The sequence below is a fragment of the Neofelis nebulosa genome, chromosome 2 (genome assembly GCF_028018385.1).
Source record: "Neofelis nebulosa isolate mNeoNeb1 chromosome 2, mNeoNeb1.pri, whole genome shotgun sequence".
NCBI classification, from domain to species: Eukaryota; Metazoa; Chordata; class Mammalia; order Carnivora; family Felidae; genus Neofelis; species Neofelis nebulosa.
In genome coordinates, this window is record NC_080783.1 from 170,740,034 (window position 1) to 170,760,767 (window position 20,734).

General features: G+C 36.4%; 1 protein-coding gene across 5 annotated transcripts in view; it reads right to left on the bottom strand.

Moving 5' to 3' along the window:
- The window catches only part of ATG4C (autophagy related 4C cysteine peptidase), a 96,833-nt gene that overhangs the window by 65,979 nt on the left and 10,120 nt on the right, over nt 1-20,734 (bottom strand). For 4 of the 5 annotated variants that reach the window (XM_058717159.1, XM_058717155.1, XM_058717157.1 and 1 more), the window contains 2 exons: nt 5,689-5,745; nt 4,764-4,902 (listed from right to left, as the gene is read on the bottom strand). In XM_058717159.1, the coding sequence (XP_058573142.1) occupies nt 4,764-4,839 (76 nt within the window). In that variant the 5' untranslated portion in view covers nt 4,840-4,902; nt 5,689-5,745. The remainder of the gene's footprint in view (nt 1-4,763; nt 4,903-5,688; nt 5,746-20,734) is intronic. The other variant, XM_058717158.1, reaches the window with a different exon arrangement.

Sequence of the window (20,734 nt, forward strand, 5' to 3'; positions counted from 1 at the left end):
GGGTCTGTTCAAATTTTCTATTTCTTCCTGTTTCAGTTTTGGTAGTGTATATGTTCCTAGGAATTTGTCCATTTCTTCCAGATTGCCCATTATATTGGCATATAATTGCTCATAATATTTTTTATTATTGTTTTTATTTCTGCTGTGTTGGTTGTGATCTCTCCTCTTTCATTCTTGATTTTATTTATTTGGGTCCTTTCCTTTTTCTTTTTGATCAAACTGGCTAGTGGTTTATCAATTTTGTTAATTCTTTCAAAGAACCATCTTCTGGTTTCATTGATCTGTTCTACTCTTTTTTTTTTTTTTTTTTTTGGTTTCAATAGCATTAGTCTTCTGCTGCTTTGGGGTTTTATTTGCTGTTCTTTTCCAGCTCTTTAAGGCCTATGGTTAGGTTGTGTATCTGAGATCTTTCTTCCCTCTTTAGGAAGGCCTGGATTGCTATATACTTTCCTCTTATGACTGCCTTAGCTGTGGTCCAGAGTTTTTGGGTTGTGGTGTTATCATTTTCATTGGCTTCCATATACTTTTTAACTTCCTCTTTAACTTCTTGGTTAGCCCATTCATTCTTTAGTAGGATGTTCTTCAGTCTCCAATTATTTGTTACCTTTCCAAATTTTTTCTTTCGAGTTTCATAGCATTGTGTTCTGAAAATATGCAGTGTATGATCTCGATTTTTTTATACTTGCTGAGGGCTGATTTGTGTCCCAGTATGTGGTCTATTCTGGAGAACATTCCATGTGCACTGGAGAAGAATGTATATTCTGCTGCTTTAGGATGAAATGTTCTGAATATATCTGTTAAGTCCTCTGGTCCAGTGTGTCATTCAAAGCCACTGTTTCCTTGATTTTTTTATTAGATGATCCGTCCACTGCTGTGAGTAGGGTGTGGTATTACTATCAATGAGTTTCTTTATGTTTGTGATTCATTGATTTATATATTTGGGTGCTCCCACATTTGGCACATAAATATTTACAATTGTTAGGTCTTCTTGGTGGATAGACCCCTTAATTATGATATAATGCCCTTCTGCATCTCTTGACACAGTCTTTATTTTAAAGCCTAGACTGTCTGATATAAGTATGGCTACTCCAGCTTTCTTTTGTTGACCATTAGCATGATAGATGGTTCTCCATCCCCTTACTTTCAATCTGAAGGTGTCTTTAGGTCTAAAGTGGGTCTCTTAAACAGCATATAGATGGGTCTTCTTTTCTTATTCATTTTGTTACCCTATGTCTTTTGATTGGAGCATTGAGTCCATTGACGTTTAGAATGAGTACTGAAAGATACGAATTTATTGCCATTATGTTGCTTGTAGAGTTGGAGTTTCTGGTGGTGTTCTCTGGTCCTTTCTAATCTTTGTTGGTTTTGGTATTTATTTATATTTTCATCTTTTCTCCCCTCAGAGAGTCCCCCTTAAAATTTCTTGCAGGGCTGGTTTAGTGGTCACAAACTCCTTTAATTTTTGTTTGTCTGGGAAACTTTTTAATCTCTCCTTCTATTTTGAATGACAGCCTTGCTGGATAAAGAATTCTTGGCTGCATATTTTTCTGATTCAGCACATTGAATATATCCTGCCACTCCTTTCTGGCCTGCCAAGTTTCTGTGGATAGGTCTGCTGCAAACGTGATCTGTCTTCCCTTGTAAGTTAAGGACTTTTTTTCCCCTTGCTACTTTCATGATTCTCTCCTTGCCTGAGTATTTTGTGAATTTGGCTATGATATGCCTTGTTGATGGTCGGTTTTTGTTGAATCTAATGGGAGTCTTCTGCACTTCCTGGATTTTGATGTCTGTGTCTTTCCCCAGGTTAAGAAAGTTTTCCGCTATGATTTGCTCACATAACCCTTCTACCCCTATTTCTCTCTCTTCCTCTTCTGACCCCTATGATTCTGATGTTGTTCCTTTTTAATGAGTCACTGATTTCTCTAATTCTTAAATCGTGCTCTTTTGCCTTAATCTCCCTCTTTTTTTCTGCTTCATTATTCTCCATAAGTTTGTCCTATCACTGATTCTCTGTTCTGCCTCATCCATCCTTGCTGCCGTGGCATCCATTCGTGATTGCAGCTAAGTTATAGCATTTTTTATTTAATCCTGACTAGTTTTTACTTCTTTTATCTCTGCAGAAAGGGATTCTAATCTATTTTCGACTCAAGCTAGTATTCTTATTATTGTGATTCTAAATTCTGGTTCAGACATCTCACTTGTATCTGTGTTGGTTAAGTCCCTGGCTGTCGTTTCTTCCTGCTCTTTCTTTTGGGGTGAATTCCTTTGTTTCATCATTTTGAAGGGAGAAAAGGAATTAATGAGGTAGAAAAAATTAAAATAAAAAAATTAAAATTAAAAAGTATTAAAATTAAAAAGACACCAAAAAAATCGAATAAATGATGCTAGATCCTAGGTGTGTTTTGGTCTGGGTGTTGAAAGTGGCTTCATAGATTAGAGAAAAAAGTGGGGGGGGGGGGAGAAAAAAAAGGAAATTGTTTGAAAATTGTAAACACTGGGTACACTGAAGTAGAGTAAAATGAAATGATGGAAGTAAAATAGAATTTGAAAAAATTTACACAAAAGTAAAGAATATAGTAGAAAAATTAAAGAAAAACATTTGTAATAAAAATTAAAAATAAAAATGATTTTTTTTCTCTTTCTGTATTCAAGAAAAAGAAAAGAAACCAAAAAGAGAAAAAAGAAAAAAAAATCGTTTGAAAATTTGAAAAAGTGAATACACTGAAGTAGACTAAAATAAAATGATGGAAGTAAAATAGAATTTGAAAAAATTTACACAAAAGTAAAAAATATAGGAAAAAATTTAAAGAAAAATATTTTTAATAAAAATTGAAAATAAAATGATTTTTTTTCTTTCTGTATTCAAGAAAAAGAAGTGAAAAAGAGAAGAAAAAAATAGTTTAAAAAAAGAAAATTGAATAGTTGGACCTGCTAACAGACTGAAATACGACTGAAATTACTTCATTTTCCCCTAGAAGTTTATTTCCATAAACTAAGCAGGCAGTGAGACTTGTGTTCTTGAAGAGCGAGGTTGGCCCAGTTGGGCGGGGCTTAGTGTAACAGCTCTGTTCTCTACTAGATGGCATTGCTAGCCTACTGGGGTGGATTGTTGTGGCGTTCGCAGGTGCATATGTGCATGCATGGGAGCAGTGAAAATGGCGTCATGCAGCAACCCAGTCTCTAGTATGGGAACTGTTCTCCCTTATCAACAATCACACACCCCTCCTTTGTCTTCAGCTTTTGTCCACTCCCCGCTTTTATACAGTCCATGGCCAAGCCCCAGGTAGTACCTCTCTCCCGAATTTTGTCTCAGATGTGGCTGTTTTCCCTGGCTCCTTAATTCTGAGGGACTGCAGCTTTAACCTGTTCCACCCCTCTGCGGAGGGTCTCACCGAGCAATGGTCGGGTGCCAGCTGCGCCCAGGAATGTTCACGGGATGGTGCTGCTGCTGATGCCCAGAGACTGCAGCAAGGTGCCAGCCCGCCCCAGAAAAAGTTCGTGAGATAGTGTAGCAGCAGCATTTCAGGGATTATGGAAAATCACAATACATCTGGCACCAGGCTTCACCCTTAACGACCTTGTTCCAGCACCAGCAAATGTGGCCGTTCTCTGGGGTCTGCTGGGACCAAGTGGCCTCACAGCCGCCACCAAATGTCCTTCTAGCAATGGAACCACTTCTCCCAGTGTGGCCTGAGAACCTTCTGGACCCCACTCTGCTCCTGGGGATTCGCCCTTCCCACCAGAGCACCACCAGGTATTGAGCTGTGGAGTTTCAGACTCTGCGCTCCCCGTTTACAGTCTTAATGGAATTTAAACCCTCCCCTTTCTCCTTTCTCATTTCTCCCTTTTTAGTTTAGTCCCTGCAGCTGTTTCCAATTTTCACTTTCCAGCTGCTTTTGGGGAGTGGTGCTTTTCCGCCCCCCCCCCACCAGCTCCATCCTCTCTCCCCAAGCAAAAGTGGCTCCCTGCCCTCCGCGGCTTCTCTCTCCCCCAGTTCACCTCTCCACGCTGTGTACCCGCTGAATTCTGTGGTTCAGGTTGTGCAGATTATTGTGTTAATCCTCAGATCAGTTTTCTAGGTGTGCAGGATGGTTTAGTGTTGATCTAGTTGTATTTCATGGAGGCGAGATACACAAAAAACTTCCATGCTGTTCTGCCATCTTGGCTCCCCTACCTGAATCTGCATCATAAAGGGAGTTTTTAAATGTTATCATTCGTATTTTATGCATCTGAACTTCTTCCTGGTTGAAGCTGGTTCTGCTGAGTATTTCCCCATTTTTGAAAGGTTCTTCTTCTCCAAATTGTTTCTAGTCCAAGGTGGGCTTTAAAATCACTATATGATCCTTAATGGCTTTGTTTGCAAACCCAAGGTTAAACATAAGGGTCTGAGAGAAATTCATAGGTACTGGCGTGTGAACATATCTGCTTGGTGTGTTCAAAGGTCTATTTTGCTTGCTTCCTAGTTTATACATACAGTTGCCTAAAACTGAGTCGGAAAACCTGAGGTATTATCATCACCTAAATAAATTCTTTTTGCTTCTAAATGTTTAAAGGAAAAAGGACCACACAGTATGCCTAAGTTTCTAGGCAATGTTTATGATGATATTTGGCTCTTTCTTCAGAATATATTCTTATTTACATTCCTTACAGAAATATTTCATTCAAGAGAACCTCAACCAATTTTCAATGACTTTATAAGGCAGATGATATACATCTTCAAATATTTCTTTGGATTTATATAATTTTTAAATCATGACACTTACTATATTTCATGTTGTTCCAAGCAGATATAAATTTAGTTTTTAGCTTGTCAACTTCATCTGTTCCTGTAGCCTCCATATTCAAATTCTAAAGAAAAAGCCATCACTTGATTGCATTCTTCTGTAAAGTTTAATCTTTTGACTAAAAGAAAAAAAATTAAAGAAATATCAGTAATGAATATATATCATATGGTGCAATACCTGCTAAAGTTATTTAACTGATTTACAACTTGAACTACGAATGAGCAAACCAGTTTCTCGTTTTCCATAACAGAATACAATATATTCTATAAATATTTTAATTACAGAAACATTTAATATCAAATATACAATAAAAATTATTATATAAAACCAAACAATAATTTCCTCCAGGTGCTCACAATTAAGAACAATAAATTAGCTTAGTAAAACAACTCAGCTTTGGTGCTTGTGAGACTATTCAACTTGTTTTATTTATTATAGAGAAGGTGGTTTTAAATCTTATAAGAAATGACAGCTGGGGCGCCTGGGTGGCGCAGTCGGTTAAGCGTCCGACTTCAGCCAGGTCACGATCTCGTGGTCCGTGAGTTCGAGCCCCGCGTCGGGCTCTGGGCTGATGGCCCAGAGCCTGGAGCCTGCTTCCGATTCTGTGTCTCCCTCTCTCTCTGCTCCTCCCCCGTTCATGCTCTGTCTCTCTCTCTGTCTCAAAAATAAATAAACGTTAAAAAAAAAAAAAAAAGAAAAAAGAAATGACAGCTATCTTCAGAATGGAGGCTTTAAGTCACCATTCTGATTAAGTCACTACTTTCATATAAAACCGAATTGTTTTGTTTTGTTTTTTAAGGCATTTCCTACATTTCCTTCCAATCTCAATACTGCAGCATTTAAAACAATAGCTTAAATTTACAACGGAAAATGTTTTCTTACTTTAAAATAAGAATAAATGTACCTTGTAAGTACTTGCTTTATAACTGACTTGAGGGAAAGGTGAGATGTGTGATATAATCTGAAAAAGGAACAAATTATACTTTAACATGCTTGTGCTTATTTACAAAAATTCACAGGTTTACTTTTCAAGAAAACAATGCTGCACAGAACAGTGCTCTTTTAGGGTAATAAATATCTCCTCAAAAGTATTGATACATTTATTTCTCTAACAGTAGATGTTCCATTTTATAACATGTACTAAAAGCTACTCATTATACAGTGGAGTCAGGAGAAAGCATGGTCCATTGGAAAATTTTTAAAAGCCAATGTGACTAGACATGGATATTCCAGAAAAGGCACTTGAGATGTAGCCAAAGGTTTGACATGGGCTAGAGCACACAGGGCCTTGTAGACCATGTTAAGAATGTTGTTCTTTATCCAAAGAAAAACTGGTTTCAAACAGGAATATCAGAATCTGATTCTATGGGCTTGATTCTAAGACCAGCATGAAGAATAGACTGAAAAGGGACAAGAGTACAGGATTAGAGTTTCCTAGGATTGTACAGGACTAGGAAAGAGATGATAATAGCCTGGGCTGGAACAGTGAAGAGAGAGGGAAACAGACATATAAGGAAATATGTCAAAACTTCAATGTCTTGGCAATTAAATGAATATAGAAGGCAAGAAAAACAGATATGCCAACAGATATACCCATGTTCCTGGCTTGTGAAACTAAATAAATGGTGATAATCATTGAAATAGGGAACATTAGAAAGGATCTGGTTAGAGGAGGAAGATCACAAATTTGATTTATATGTAGTTTGAGATGCCTCTGAGAGATACATGATTCTCTATCAAACATTTATTTAATTATTCAATAAATTATTGCCAGGCACTGTTCAAGGCAATGCAGATACAGCTTAGGACTAAAGCAGTGAAATATTTCCTCTCATGGAGTTTACATTCTAACTATATTCTAGAGAGACCAACTAGGCAGCTGGATATATAGATCAGGAGCTTAGAGAGTGAGAGCTATTAATTTGAGCATTGCTGATGTATCAATGAAAAGTAGAGCTACAAACACGTTCCTCAAGGACTTTGCCATGATTATGTTTACACTCTCAGCCTTGAGAATGATATTTAAGGCCCTTCAAGAAATTATGTCTGCCCTCTTTCTTAGCTTCCTCTCTTGCCATTCCTTCACATGTACCATATACTGAAGCCATTTTTAATATTAATATGAAAGCTTTCTATTGGACATGCTATCTGATACTTCACACCTTTCATGTGCTGTTCCCTTCACCTAGAATGTCTTCCTGCTCACTCTCACTTTTTGACTACCTTATTCTCTTGAGTCCCTAAGACCCAGCTTAAGTTTCACCTCCTCTTATAAGACTTGTAAGATTTCTCCCCACTTCCATATCTCAAATTAGACGGGTCCCTGCTCTTAGCTCCTACAGGATCCTATGTCTTCCTCTATCACAGGACTCATCATACTGAATTGTTATTACTTCTTACCTCTTCCACTAGATGGTCAACTTTCTGAGTATCCGTAAGCTCTGCCTGGCATGTGACTGGTTCTCAAAATGTTTATTAAATGAATCAGTGTACTGATAAATTAATAAATATAGGTATACCACTAGTAGCACTTCTACAAGCTGTAAACCTCTGTCAATTGAACATTTTTTTCACTAACAACTAGAATATAGAAAAGGAAAGAAAAATTTTCCTTCAGAAAATTGCATAATTTAACAAAACTTGGAAAAGCAAGAAGAAAGGTTTATAAAATGTGCGTCCACATGATGGAATTCATATCCATTAAAAATGTCTTCAGAAAGTTTGTGAAAATGGAGAAACACTGCAGAATCTAAAACTTTATGCATCATACGGTACTGGCTGGGGAAGGGACAGGGGAAGAGTTAGAAAGAAGCACATCAAAAATTGACAAGTTTTGGGGCGCCTGGGTGGCTCAGTCGGTTAAGCGTCCGACTTCGGCTCAGGTCACGATCTCGCGGTCCGTGAGTTCGAGCCCCGCGTCGGGCTCTGTGCTGACAGCTCAGAGCCTGGAGCCTGTTTCAGATTCTGTGTCTCCCTCTCTCTCTGACCCTCCCCCGTTCATGCTCTGTCTCTCTCTGTCTCAAAAATAAATAAACATTAAAAAAAATTATAAATAAATAAATAAATAAATAAATAAATAAATAAAAATGGACAAGTTTCTCTGGATGTAAAATTGTGTGTGGATGGTTATTTATTTATTTATTTAGAGTGGAGGAGGGGCAGAGAGAGAAGGCTCCAAACCTTGACCTGAGCCAAAATCAAGGGTCAGACACTTAGGGTGCCTGGGTGGTTCAGTCATTAAGCATCTGACTTTGGCTCAAGTCATGATCTCAAGGTTCATGAGTTCGAGTCCCACTTAGGGTGAGCTCATGCCCCACTTCAGGTGAACACAAGCCCTGCTTTGGGTAAAAACAGTCCTTATTCAGATGAGCCCTGCTTCTCTCTCTCCCTCTTTTTTTAAACTTTTTTAATGTTTGTTTATTTTTGAAGGAGAAAGAGACACAGCGTGAGTGGGAGTGGGGCAGAGAGAGAGGGAGACACAGAATCTGAAGCAGGCTCCAGTCTCTGAGCTGTCAGCACAGAGCCCGATGCAGAGCTCAAACTCATTAGCTGTGAGATCATGACCTGAGCCAAAGCTGGACGCTTAACTGACTGAGCCACCCAGGTGCCCCTATCTCTCTCCCCCTCCCCCCCCCCCGTCTCTCTCTCTCTGTCCCTTGTGGGATTCTTTCTCTCTCTGCCTCTCACTCCCTTGCACTCTCTCCCTCTCTCTCAAAAAAAAACAAAACAAAACAAAAATAAAAGAGACGCTTAACCAACTGAGCCACCCAAGCACTCCTCTATGTGGTTATTTTTATGCCACTATTGTCCACCTTTTCAAATCTTATACAAAGAACATACGTAATTTTTAGAATTTAAAATTTTTATTGTTAAAAAGCCACCAACCATGAATCTTCTAAATTCAAATGTTTAAAATAAGATAACATACATACATGTATTTTCTTTCTAAGTCAGAAAGAAAGTAGACCATGGGGAAGACTTTGGTTCAAATAGTTCACAACACTGGTTACCAGGGATACCCTGGATAGTCTTTGGCAAGAATGTAAAATTAATGCCTTAAAGTGGGTGGGGGGAACATGAAGACAAAGTGAGACATTTTGTATGAGGTAAGTCTGTATCTTAGATAATCACTCCTAAATAAATTAGTAATAAATAAATAGCCAAGGTAAGATGCTGTGACAGATTCAGAAATTAATGAGAAATTTTCAAACCTAAAGGAACTTAGAGCAGAATAAATTGTGAAGTTGTTCTTTTATTATTTTTCCTCAAAATTCCTGCTACTATAGATTATTCACTCAGAATAACTATACCCCCAAATGTGAAACATTTGAAACATTTTTGGAACATATCCTTGACTTATCCTATAAGAATACTTTTATTGTCACCATACAGAGGGTAGATGAGAATAATTAAGTTATTATTATAAGGTCAAACTCGTTAAGCTGTTGCTGGTTTAATAATTTGGTATACAGATGACCCTTGAACAATATACAATGCAGGGGCTGGGTGCTGACCCCTGTTTAGTAGAAATCCATGTATAATTTTTTACTCCCCCAAAATGTAACTACTAATAGCCTACTGTCAACCAAAAGCCTTACCAATAACATAAACAGTTGAATTAATACACACTTTGTATGTCACATGTACTATATACTATATTCTTACATAAAGCTAGAAAAAAATGCTAATAAAAAATCAAAGAGAAAATAATGTACTGTATTTACCAAAAAAAAAAAAAAAAATACATGTATAAGTGGACCTATGCCTTTCAAACCTGTGTTGTTCAAGAGTCAATGGTAGTTACTTTCATGTAACTAAAATTGAATTCCAATCTTCTATAAAGATAGAAACCCACTTTATATCCATAAAAAAAATTAAATGGATGTTTCTAAGAATACTAACTTTAGAGCAGAGAAGATTTTGGAAGATGATCCCTTGAACCATATTGGAAAGTAGTATAAATCAAAATGCTATAAAAAGGGAATAACCAGATCTGACTCCAAAGGCAAAGACAACAAAAACAAACAACTGGGACTACATCAAACTATAAAGCTTTTGTACAGTGAAGGAAAACATCAACCAAAATGTTAAGACAACCTACTGAATGGGGGCGCCTGGGTGGCTCAGTCAGTTAAGCATCCGACTTTGGCTCAGGTCATGATATCTCATGGTTTGCAGGTTTAAGCCCCACGTTGTGCTCTGTGCTGACAACTCAGAGCCTGGAGCCTGGTTCAGGTTCTGTGTCTCCCTCTCTCTCTGCCCTTCCCCGATGATGCTCTGTCCCTGTCTGTCTTAAAAATAAATAGACATTAAAAAAAATGTTTTTAAAAAGACAACCTAGGGGCTCCTGGGTGGCTCGGTCGGTTAAGCGTCCGACTTCGGCTCAGGTCATGATCTCACAGTCCATGGGTTCGAGCCCCACGTCGGGCTCTGTGCTGACAGCTCAGAGCCTGGAGCCTGTTTCGGATTCTGTGTCTCCCTCTCTCTGTGACCCTCCCCCGTTCATGCTCTGTCTCTCTCTGTCTCAAAAATAAATAAACGTTAAAAAAAAAAAAAAAAGACAACCTACTGAATGGGAGAAAATATTTGCAAATCATATATCCAATAAAGGGTATATATCAAAAATATATTAAAAACTCATACAACTTAATAACAAAATATCAAACAATTGGATTAAAAACGTGTAAAGGATCAGAATGGACATTTTTCCAAAGAAGACACACAGATGGCTAACAAGCACATGAACATCACTCATCATCAAAAAAATGCAAATCAAAACCACAATGAGATATCACCTCATTCCTGTCAAAATGGCTATTATCAAAAAGACAAGAAATAGCAAGTGTTGGTGAGTACATGGAGAAAAGGGACCCTTGTGCATTGCTGGTGGGAATGTAAACTGGTTCAGCCACTTTGGAAAACAGTATACGGGTTCACCAAAACATTAAAAAAAAGAAATACCATATGATTCAACAATTCCATTTCTGAGTATCCAAGGAAAACTAAAATACTAACTGAAGATATATACACCTGTATGCTCGCTGCAGAATTATTTAGAATAGCCAAGATACAAAAGCAACGTAAGTGTCCATCAATGGATGAATGGATAAAGAAGTCACACACACACACACACACACACACACACACACACACACACACACTGGAATACTATTCAACCATAAAAAAGGAAAATCTTGCCATTTGCAACAACATCGATGGACCTTGTGGGTATTTTGCAAAGTGAAATAAGTTAGAGAAAGACGCAATCAGTATGATTGCACTTACATGTGGAATCTAAACAAACAAACAAACAAACAAACAAAACAAAACTCATAGAGAAAACAGTAGTTGCCAAAGAGTAGGAGGTGTGGGTGTAAGCAAAATGAGTGAGGGGGATTAAGAGTTATAAACTTCCAGTTACAAAATAAATATCCAATGGGGATATAATGAACAGCATTCGTGGCTATAGTCAATAATTTGGTATTGTATACTTGAAAGTTGCTAAGAGTAAATCTTAAAAGTTCTCATCATAAGAAAAACAAATTTGTAACTTTGTATGGTGACAGACAACTAGCCTTATGGTGGTGATTATTTTCCAAAGTATTAAATCAATGTTGTACAACCTGAAACTATATATGTCAATATTTCAATTAGTAAAAATGGAATATTCAAAGACCTCCTATAAGTCAATAACAAAATGAGTAGAATAATACACAAAAGACTTGAACAGGAACTTTCTATTTATAAATGGATGACACTTATGATTTTACAAGTGGATGACCAAATGGTCAATATGCCTAAGAAAGATCTTTAAAAAGGAAAACATGTATTGAAAACAGAATGAGATTGTGTTACAAACACACCAGATTGGCTAAATCTTAAAAAGTCAGTAAACTACAAGTGTTAGAGAGATGTATAAGGAACTCATACACTACTGGTGTGATTAAAAATTAATGAAACCACTTTGCAAAAATGTTTGGCAATATCTATTAAAGCTGAACATACTCATAGCCTCTGACCCAGAAACTGCACTTCTAGGAATATACCAAACAGAAATGCATACATGTATTCAATAAAGTATATGTGTAAACCTGTTCATAATAGTATTCTTCTTCTTTTTTTTTGAAATTTCTATTTAAATTCTAGTTAGTTAATAGCAGTACTATTCTTTTTTTTTTTTTTTTTAATTTTTTTTTTCAACATTTTTTTTTTTTTATTTATTTTTGGGACAGAGAGAGACAGAGCATGAACGGGGGAGGGGCAGAGAGAGAGGGAGACACAGAATCGGAAACAGGCTCCAGGCTCCGAGCCATCCGCCCAGAGCCTGACGCGGGGCTCGAACTCACGGACCGCGAGATCGTGACCTGGCTGAAGTCGGACGCTTAACCGACTGCGCCACCCAGGCGCCCCAATAGCAGTACTATTCTTAATAGCTCCAAGCTACAACTCAAATGTCCATCAACTGTGAAATGGATGTATTGTGGTATGTATTTTTTTCAGTATGTAAAAAATACTCTCAAAAATACTCTTGAAAGACAGAGTCGCATGAGCAGGGGAGGGACAGAGAAAGAGGGAGACATAGGATCCAAAGCAGGCTCTGTGCTGACAGCAAAGAGCCCCAATGCAGGGCTTGAACTTATGAACCATGAGATCATGACCTAAACTGACACTTAACCAACTGAGCCACGCCCCAAAGGTACATTTTTTACATGGAATGTTATATAGCATTGAGAAAGAATGAGCTACAACTATATCAACAATGTGAATAAATCTTGCAAACATAATACTGAGCTAAAGAAGCCAAACAACACACACACACACACACACACACACACACACACACACACACACACATACATATATGAATCCCTTTCTAAAAGTTCAAAAATAGGCATAACTAATCTATGATATTAGAAGTCAGATTCGAGATTACCTTCAGAAAAGGGGAAAGAGGGAGTGACCAAGAGGAGACACAAGGGTAAGCTTTGGGGTGTTAATGTTCTATTAAAATCTTTATGGTGAAATTACAGGTATGATCACTTTGTGATAACAGAGCTATCCATTTATTATTATTTATTATTTGTGTATTTTTCTAACTTTCTTAAAAGTTTATTTACTTTGAGAGAGAGAGAGAAAGAGAGGGAGAGCGTGAGCAAGGGAAGGGCAGAGAGGCAGAGAGAGAATCCCAAGCAAGCTCCACACTGACAGCACAGAGCCTGACATGGGCTCCAACTCACAACCATGAGATCATGACCTGAGCCAAAATCAAGAGTTGGATGCTTAACCGACTAAACCACCCAGGCACCCCTGTGCACTTTTCTGTATGTATATTATACTTCAGTAAAAATGTCTATTAAACAATTGCTTTGCCAACGTGGAACAGATGGCTTTTCTTTGCCTTCAGAGGGGAGTCCTGAGAAGAGTACACCAAATACAGTAGTCCAGCCTAGAATGCAAAATCTGAATCTAGCATGGGGAAACATCACTCTAACCCCAGATGAGGAACCATGTATTTCAAAAGGGGAGGGAGAATTATATTCTTCAAAAATGTCAGTGTCGTGTGAGACAAAGAAAGGCTTGGAATCTTTCCACATCAAAGGAGATGAAAGAAACACAAAAGCTAAATGTAATACCTGCTTCTGAGAAAAGGAATAAAATTATAAAAGGTATTAGATTGACAGATCTAACTAGATGACAGTAATATTGTTATGAAATCTACAATAAAATATTTAGACATAAATGGTCACAATGAATACAACTTATTCTCAAATGGTTCTGAAAAATAATTTCATATGTATGTATGTATGTATATATATGTATGTGTGTGTATATATATATAAAAGATTAATCTGGGTAAAGGATTTTAGTTGTGTTTTATGTACTATTATTATTCTTGCATATTTTCTCTAAGTTTAAAGTTACTTCTAAATAAAAAGATTTTAAAATTTTTAAAAAAGGGAATAACCAAAAATTCCAAATAAGGAGAGGATTTGCCTTACTGACTATTAAAACACATTACAAAACTAAAGTAATTTGGACACCTGGGTGGCTCATTCAGTTAAGCATCTGACTTCAGCTCAAGCATAATCTCACAGTTTGTGTGTTCGAGCCCCACATCAGGCGGTGTTGACAGCTCAGAGCTTGGAGACTGCTTCGGAGTCTGTGTCTCCCTCTCTTTCTCTGTCCCTCCCCCGCTTGTGCACGATCTCTCTCTCTCTCTCTCAAAAATAAACAAACATTTAAAAAAACTAGAGTAATTAAAGTTTAGTAAAACTTAAATTTATTATTATTAGCAAAGGATGACACTGAATAAAACATAATAGGGAGAAAAGAAATAAATCCAACCATATATAAGAATTTGGTACCTAACATAGGAAATATTTCACATCATTAAAAAAAATGGCTAATTTGCTAAACAGTGCTAGAGTAATAAGCTAGCTGGTTTAATAAAGCTACCTCACAGATTATGAATTCTAGACAAGTTAAAGAATTGAACACAAATGCACACACTTGGCACATGTGCTGATACGCCAGAGAAGTGTTAATTAAAAATTTTTAAACAATCTTGAAGAAACAGACTTTCTAAGCCTGGTATACAAAACTAGGAATCAGAAAGGAAACTGTAATCACATAAAAATGAAAATTTCAATATAGGAAGAAGAAAAAAAACTTTAACTAGGTTAAATTACAATTCATCAATTAGGAAAAACTTCAATATCTATTACATAGAAAAATGTTCTATTTATGTTTCTAATATACAAAGAGCTCCTATAAATCAATAAGGGGAAAAAACACACCCCCCCCAAATCCAGGCATTCCAAAGAAAAAGGCCAATAAACACAGAAAAATATTTTCAAACTTACTAAATCTAAGTAATGCACATTAAAGGATTTTCGTTTTTTTTTCATCATCATAAGAGATTAAATTGGTGAGTCTGAAGAAACAAGCATTTTACATAATTATTTCTCAAATAATAAAGTTCATGAGAGCAAAGAATGTGTCTTTTTCACTACTATATCCTTATAGCTAGCACACTGGTGTGCTAATAGACACAAATATCTGCTGATGACTAAATTATGGTTATATGCATATTATGATATAGATCTATATTTATTATGATAAAAAGATATTCAGGGAGCATCAAAATATGTGAGGCAAAACTGATAAAACTGTAAGAAGAAACAGATGAATCCTCTATTATGGTTACAGACTTTAACATCCCTCTAACAGAAATACAGGTCCAGCAGGCAGAAAATCAGTAAAGACAGTGTTGAATTAAATAGCACCATGAGTGGCACCTGAGTGGTTCAGTCAGTTAAGCCTCAGACTTTGGCTCAGGTCATGATCTCACGGTTCACAAGTTTGAGCCCCACATCGGGCTCTATGCTGTCAGCATGGAGCCCACTTTGGATCCTCTGTTCCCCTCTCTCTCTGCCCCACCTCCGCTTGCTCTCTTTCTCTCTCTCTCTCTCAAAAATATATAAACATTTTAAAAACAAGTAAGTAAATAGACCATTAATCAACTGGACATAATTGACAGACTACTTCACCCAACAAAAATAGATTACACATTATTCTTAAGTTCACATGGAATATTCACAAAGAATGACCAGATTCTGGGCCATAAAACACCTCTTAACAAATTTAAAAGAATAGAAACCATACATTTGTTCTCACCACAATGGAGTTAAACTAGAAATCAGTAACAGAAAGTTGGCTGCAAAATCTCCAAATACTTGGGAGATTAAACAAAACACTTCTAAATAACACAAGGCCAAATAAGAAACATCAAGAGAAATTAAGAAATGTTTTTAACTAAATGAAAATGAGAATACAACTTAAAATTTGTGATATGCCGCAAAATTCCCTTAAAATTTACAGGAAATTAATAGCATTGGGAATGCCTATATTAGAAAAGAAGAAAGACCTAAAATCAATAACCTAAGCCTCCACCTTAGGAAATCAGAAAAAGAAGAGCATATTAAGTCTAAAGTAAACAGAAAAAAAAAAGAAATAATAAAAATTAAGGCAGAAAGAAAGAAATCAGTAGAGAAAAGCAACAAAACCAAAGCTGATTCTTTGAAAAGATCAATAAAATCTACAGGCCTACAGCCAGGCTAACTAAGAAAAAAAAAACAGATAGTGAGAGAGAGAAAACACACAAATTACTAACATCAGAAATGAAACAGGGGACATCACCACAGATCCCATGGCCATTAAAAGGACAATAAAGGAATATTATGAACAGTTCTATGCTCACAAATTTGATAACGTAGATGAAATGAAGCAATCCCTTTAAAGACAGTTTGCCAAAATTCACACAAGTAGACAATTTACATAGGTCTATATCCATTAGAAAAATGTGAATCAACAATTAATAACCTTCCAAAAAAAAAAAAAAAAAACCATCAGGCTCAGATGGTTTCACTGTTGAATTCTACCAAATATTTGTACCAATTCTCTACACTCTCTCCCAGTAGAAGCAGAGAAAATACTTCCTAATTCATTCTATGAGGTCAGCATTACCCTAATACCAAAATCGGACAAAGACATTATTGGTACTGGCAAAAGAATAGACAAATAGATCAATGGAACAGAATAGAGAGCCCACAAATAGACCAACATAAATACAGTCAACTGGTCTTTGACAAAGGAGTAAAGGCAATACAATGGAGCAAAGACAGTCTTTTCAATAAATCGTGCTGGAACAACTGGACATACACATGCAAAAAAAAAAAAAAAAAGGAGCTAGACAAGACCATACACCTTCTACAAAAATTAACTCAAAATGGACTGTAGACCTAAATGTGAAACACAAAACTATAAAAATCCTAGAAGATGACATGGAAGAAAACCTAAATGACCTTCAGTATGGCAATGACTTTTTAGACATAGCACCAAAGGCACAAACCCTTAAAAAAAATAACTGGTAAACTGGACTTCATTAAAATTAAAAACTTCTCAGGGCTCCTGGGTGGGTCAGTCAGTTAAGCATCTGACTTCCACTCAGGTCATGACCTTGTGGTTTGTGAGTTCAAGCCCCACATCAGGCTGTGTCCTGACAGCTCAGAGCTTGGAGCCTGCTTTGGATTCTGTGTCTCCCTCTCTCTCTGTCTCTCTCTCTGTCCTCTCTCTCTCTCTCTGTCTCTCTCTCTCTCAAAAATAAATATTAATTTTTTTTTATTTAAAACTTCTCTGTGAAAGACAATGTCAAGAGAATGAAAAGACAAGCCACAGACTGGGAGAAAATATTTGGAAAACACACATCTGATAAAGGTGTGCTATTTAAAATATACAAAGATGTTTAAAACTCAATAAGAAAATGAACAACCTAATTTTAAAATGGTCCAAAGACTTAAACAGATTCACCTCACCAAAGATGGAAAATAAGCATATGAATATATTCTCCACATACGCTATCTGGGAAATCAAATTAAAACAATGAGATACCACTACATACCTATTAAAATGGCCAAAATCCAAAACACTGATAACACCAAATGCTGGCAAGGATGTCAAGCAATATGTACTCTCATTCATTGCTGATGGGTATGCAAAATGTTACAGCTACTTTGGAAGACAGTTTGGCAGCTTCTTACAAAACTGAACATACTCTTAACATATGATTTAGCAATGGTGCTCTTTGGTATTTACCCAAAATGAAATGAAAACAATCCACACAAAAACCTGCACACAGATGTTTATAGCAGTTTTATTGGAACTTGGAAGCAACCAAGATGTCCTTCAGTATGTGAACAGATAAACTATAATACATTCAGACAAAACAATGTTACCCAGGCACCTAAATGAGCTATCAAGCCATAAAAAGATATGAAAGAAAACTAAATGTATATTACTAAGTGAAAGAAGCCAATCTTAAGAGGCCACTGTATGTCAAACTGTACATTCTGGAAAAGGCAGAACTACAGAAACAGTAGGGGCACCTGGGTGGCTCAGTTGGTTTAGCATCTAACTCTTGATATCGGCTCAGGTCTTGATCTCCCAGATCATGAGATGGAGTCCCACCACATTGGGCTCCATGCTGAGTGTGGAGCCTGCTTGGGATTCTCTCTCTGTCTCTCTCTCTCTCTGTCTCTCTCTCTCTCTCTGCCCTTCCCTCACTCTCATGCCCTCTCTCTTACACACTCTCAAAATAAATATTTTTAAAAAATGTTTTAAAAACTACAGAAGCAGTAAAAATATATGTGTTTGTGAGGGATTGGGGCTGTAGGCATAAAGATGAATAGGCAGAACACAGAGGATTTTTAGGCAACTGTTTTTAGATTTTTAGAAACTATTCTCTAGAATACTACAGTTGTAGATACATGTTATTATACATTTATCCAAACCCACACAATGTACACTAAAAGTGAACCCTAATATATAAACTATGGACCTGGAGTGATAATGATATGTGACTGTAGGTTTGACTGTAATAAATGTACCACTCTGGTGCAGGATGTTGGTTGGGGGTGGGGGGGTTGTGGTTCTGTGTTTTGTGGGACAGGAGGTAATGTAAGAACTCTGCTCAATTTTGCTATGAACCTAAAAAGTTAAAGTTTACTAAATTTATATAGAGTGAGGTAAAGGAAGAGAGAATAGTATAAATACAATTTACACATCTATATGCGTATTATATATGTATATAGAATTGTACACACCACAAAATATGGAAAAACAATGTCTAGAAGTCCACACTAAATGTAGAACTAAGACATGAAATGTCATATTTTCTTAATTTTTTGTACTTTATTATTCAAACTGTTTATATTGAACCCATTTTAAATTAACAAAATATTCAAAAAATGCTCCCATTAAAAATTGAATACAGAACATTACAAATGTGCCTGAAATTGCTTGACCAAGAAGTCTACAGAGAAGAAAGACATTCTATTACAAAATTCCTAAGCAGACTGTAAGAAAGATAAAATGCTGACAGAGTGCTTTTTCCTTTTTAAGATAAACAATTTTATTTTTCCTGTTCTTAAAGACATCACACTCAGCTATTTAGTCACGTAGAAAACTTAACTTCCTCAATATAATTCCCTATGGCAGTTTTGGCTGAATAAAATGAATTAGAGGAAATCCCTAGTTAATTCATAATTTTTGTTTCTCTTTAAAATAATAGTGAGAGGGGCGCCTGGGTGGCGCAGTCGGTTAAGCGTCCGACTTCAGCCAGGTCCCGATCTCGCGGTCCGTGAGTTCGAGCCCCGCGTCAGGCTCTGGGCTGATGCCTCAGAGCCTGGAGCCTGTTTCCGATTCTGTGTCTCCCTCTCTCTCTGCCCCTCCCCTGTTCATGCTCTGTCTCTCTCTGTCCCAAAAATAAGTAAAAAACGTTGAAAAAAAAATTTTTTTTTAAAAATAAAATAAAATAATAGTGAGATTTGGAAAGAGGAAAAGGAATAAATTAATAACTGAGTCCATTCAGTCTATTAAAATGTCTTTTTTACACCTGTGTGAGATAAGCCAAGGAAAGGCAAGACAAACAGTACTTTTAGTTTAACTAAAATGAGCAAAAAAATAAATAAATAAAACCACAATGAACTTTGACAGCAGTCTCATTGCAAAATTCTAAACTATCCTCACCCACAAATTCCCTTTCCAAAAACTTTCCTAATTTTTAAAAAAAATTAAAAATGAATTAAAATTCATTCTATCAGGTATAAAGTGATGATTTACTCATTATCTATTATATTTCAATCTCTTTTGTTACCTAAAATACCTGGTTTCACTGCTGCAGTGATCAAAACAATATGCCAAAATTCTTGTTTATTTTATGTAGTGTTGTCAGAGCCTCAGTCTGGAAAACCATCAAAATAACCCTGTTCCCAATTTCCACTTTGAAGAAGGGATTTATACGTATTTCTTGAAGTTTAGAGAAATAAGTAACTTTTTTCAAGTAGACTTTATTAATGCATACTACAATAAATCTTACCATCCATCATTCCCATATTTCTGTTCATTACTTACATTCTGACAAATCCATTTTAATTAAAAAATAGCAGTGAAGAAGAGAAAATTCTATTTTATTTTATCTTAGTAAACATAAAGCTATCAGATGAGGTTTATTCCTAAACTTTACTGTTAATTATGTGAAAAGCAGAGTGAAGACTAAGCAGAGTTCTTTTGGAAAGCAGAGCTACAACCCTTGATATGAAAATCATCGATTGAGACCCAGATGTCATTTTTAGAGAGTCACTTTTCTAACCATAACCATGCATTAAGACAGTCGATAAATTATAAACTGATAAATGTAAAGGGTACTCAAATCAATGCCCTTGAAGGGCAGATGAAGGTAATCAGCCTCTCTCATATGGCAGTAGACAGAATATTTTATCCACTGAGAATTTAAAGCCAAGTAAAAGCTCCTGACAGAACTTCAGGAACTGATTCTACAGAATATATCTCAGTCACATAGTACAACCGACAAAAACACTGCAGATTTACTGGATTTGCGTATGCTTGGGCATCTTCCCCAAACGGTATTCTGCAGCAAAATGAAATATAGATATTGATTTAGAATTTTTATGTGCTTTTAGCTATACCATCAAATAAAATGAACTGTGAGGTCCATTCTAAGTTTTCATCTACTGTAACCTTTTCTACCTGCTTGCACTTTTAGTAACAAATTATTAATCCCTTGTCTGACCTTGAATGTCTCTCAATATGTTGGTCTGTCATCTCTGCTCTCTTATTGCCCTCCATCTCAGTTCTTTGCAGAAACATCAATTACTGTATCCATTTCTATTCTCTCTTTTCCTATATTTGCCAATCTTCTATCTTCCTACACTGAACTTGGTAGTCTAACAATGTTGTTTGTAAACCTAGCATGTTTATTTCTTTTACAAAGTTACCAATATGAAGAAAGGGCGAACACTGGTAATATTTATTTGGATTGTCCCCTTTCAGAGCTAAGGGTTAGGCAAAGTAGATGACAGTAAGAGATAAGG